Below are 2,286 nucleotides of genomic sequence, written 5' to 3' on the forward strand. Positions count from 1 at the left end.
CGGGCCACACCCCTACAGGGAAGGCCGCAGCCACCGCCCACTCCCCCACCCACGGGGCTCCGGGCACCCAGCTGACATCTGGGGGCCCTTTCTCCACTCGCGGTTTCCTGCCTCCCTTCCGCTCCGACAGAGCCAACCGCTGCCCCACCCAGCTCACTGGCCCTGTGCCCTGGGAATGACCAGTCTGCCCCCTCCCCCACAGCACCCACCATCCGCGACCCGCTCCCTCACCCCCACCCAAGATGCCGGATTCCCCATCCAGGACTCAGAGATCAGAAACCACTCACCCCGTGAACATGCACAAGTCTTAATTTAATGGGCAAAAACGTTAAATTATCACACACACAATTTTTCCCATAAAGCTTAATAAATAGGATCTCTTTTTCAAAACTGTACAAGAGACTGGAAAAAACCTTCCAACAAAATATGAAAGAACTCATGTTGCCCTTTGATTAATCTGAAACACTCCCCCCTCCCCCATGCTGAAACGCGCACACTTCAGTACTCGCCAGGAGCACAGCTGGCCAAGGTCACCAGGTTCTAGGAGTCCTGCTAGAGATTACTCCACTCTGGGGCTGGGGCTTTAACGCGCTGCCCTTGGGTCTCGTCTGCAGCCCGAGCCAGGGGCCTGAGGTGCAGAAGAAACTGAACCGTTTAGATTGCAGTCGCCTATGGCTCTTTGTCCAACCCACAAGAAGAAAACAAACGAGAAACATCCCCAAACACACACACCCCAGAAATCAACACCAATAAGCCACAAACTGGTCCTCCTCCCCCTTCTTCAGCGGGCAGGAGCAGCAAGGGAAGTGTCGCCTCCTCTTCTGACCGATAATCCCACACGGCTCTCTGGCTGGAGCAGGTGGCCCAGGGTCACAGTGGGATCACCTTGTGCCCCTGCAGGATGTCCACGAGGTCCTGAGCCCCCCTCTGCCGTGCCAGCTCCGCAGGTGTGAGCCCCGCGGCGTCCCTGTGGCAGAGATCAGACTCCGGGGCCAGGAAGCTGACCACCGAGGTGTGGCCCTCGCGCACCGCCAGGTGGATGGGCAGTGCCCCAGAGCCATCGGGCGCGTTGACATCGGCGCCGTACTCCACGAGGACCTTCAGCGTGTCCAGGAATCCAGTTCGGGCTGCATCGTGGACCGGACTCGTGCCAGAGGCATCCTGGATATTGGGGCTGGCACCCTGTTTCAGCAGCTCCTGGGCGATGGCGAGGCTGCCAAACATCATCACCTATGTGGGCACAGAGGGTCAGCAAGTCCCAAGGAGAGGAGGCCCAGAAAAAGGGTTCACTGGAAAAACCAAGGTCTCCAAGAAAGAGGGGTCTTTCGGGAACGGAGACTGCCAGAGAAGGGGTCACCTTTGGGAACAGCCAAGGAACATTACTCTCTGGGAAGCTACTGAAGGTCTGAGGGAACGAGCAATCTCCAGGAAGCTGGTCACTCCCTTAAAAATACGATGAGAGGGGCCAGGGATTCAGCTCAGTGGTTCTGCCACTTGCCTCGCAAGCTCAAGGTGAGTTCGATACCCAGTACAAAAAAAAAAAAAACAACACCCCAAAATCCAAAAAAAACACAACCACGAAACCCTAACCCCTATAAAAACTTTCAAGGAGATGAAACCCTCCCTCCCTCACCCCCAGATATGGAAAATCGCCAGGAAATTTAAAACCCGGTCCAGGAAATGAACCTCCATAGACTGAGAATCGCCTCTAAACAACTTGACGGTCCTCTTGGGGGACAGGAGATGCTCGGGGAATTTGCAACCCCTTTCTCCAAGGAAAAGCAGCCGCTTCCTATATACAAGAGGGTGCACCCCTCCCCATGGAAAATGCAGCCCCCTAAGGGAAAAGGCACCTCGTGCAATTAAGACCCTTTTCCTCCGTTGGGGTTCCCAGAAGATACCAAGAACCCGCACAACGCCCAGAAATGAAGACCTCCTAAGTAACTCGTTATCTTTCCGAGGTCACCCCAGAAATTGGGATTCCCCCCACCCCGCCAGGCAGACATGAATTGCCCTCTAGAGAGATCAGAATCCCTCTGGGAGCCCTCCCAGGCGGAGCGGGACCCAGGAAGGCTGAGCCCTGCCCTCTCCCCGCCGCCGTGAAAATCTTACCAAGTGTGTGCGCGGGTTGGAACGCACTTACCAAGTGGGGGGAAATGACCCCTCCGCCCACGAGCGCAGAGAGCCAGGGCCCAGGGGAGGATGGAAAGCAGCCCTCCCCGCCCCCGAAAAAGAGGCCGCTGGGGGGAAGCACGGGAGCCCCCGAGAAGCCCGGCGCCCGGGGAG

At 57.1% G+C, this 2,286-nt stretch overlaps 1 protein-coding gene across 1 annotated transcript; it reads right to left on the reverse strand.

The window, feature by feature from the left end:
- Positions 1–292: 292 nt before the first annotated feature.
- Cdkn2d (cyclin dependent kinase inhibitor 2D) lies at positions 293–1,500 on the reverse strand. The gene has a single exon (XM_010634709.3). It carries the CDS (start codon positions 1,225–1,227, stop codon positions 871–873), a length of 357 nt encoding a protein of 118 aa, XP_010633011.1. The 5' UTR covers positions 1,228–1,500; the 3' UTR covers positions 293–870.
- Between the last annotated feature and the right edge of the window lie 786 nt (positions 1,501–2,286).

This window comes from Fukomys damarensis, unplaced genomic scaffold, assembly GCF_012274545.1.
Source record: "Fukomys damarensis isolate Sample0158 unplaced genomic scaffold, DMR_v1.0_HiC HiC_scaffold_37, whole genome shotgun sequence".
Taxonomy (NCBI): domain Eukaryota; kingdom Metazoa; phylum Chordata; class Mammalia; order Rodentia; family Bathyergidae; genus Fukomys; species Fukomys damarensis.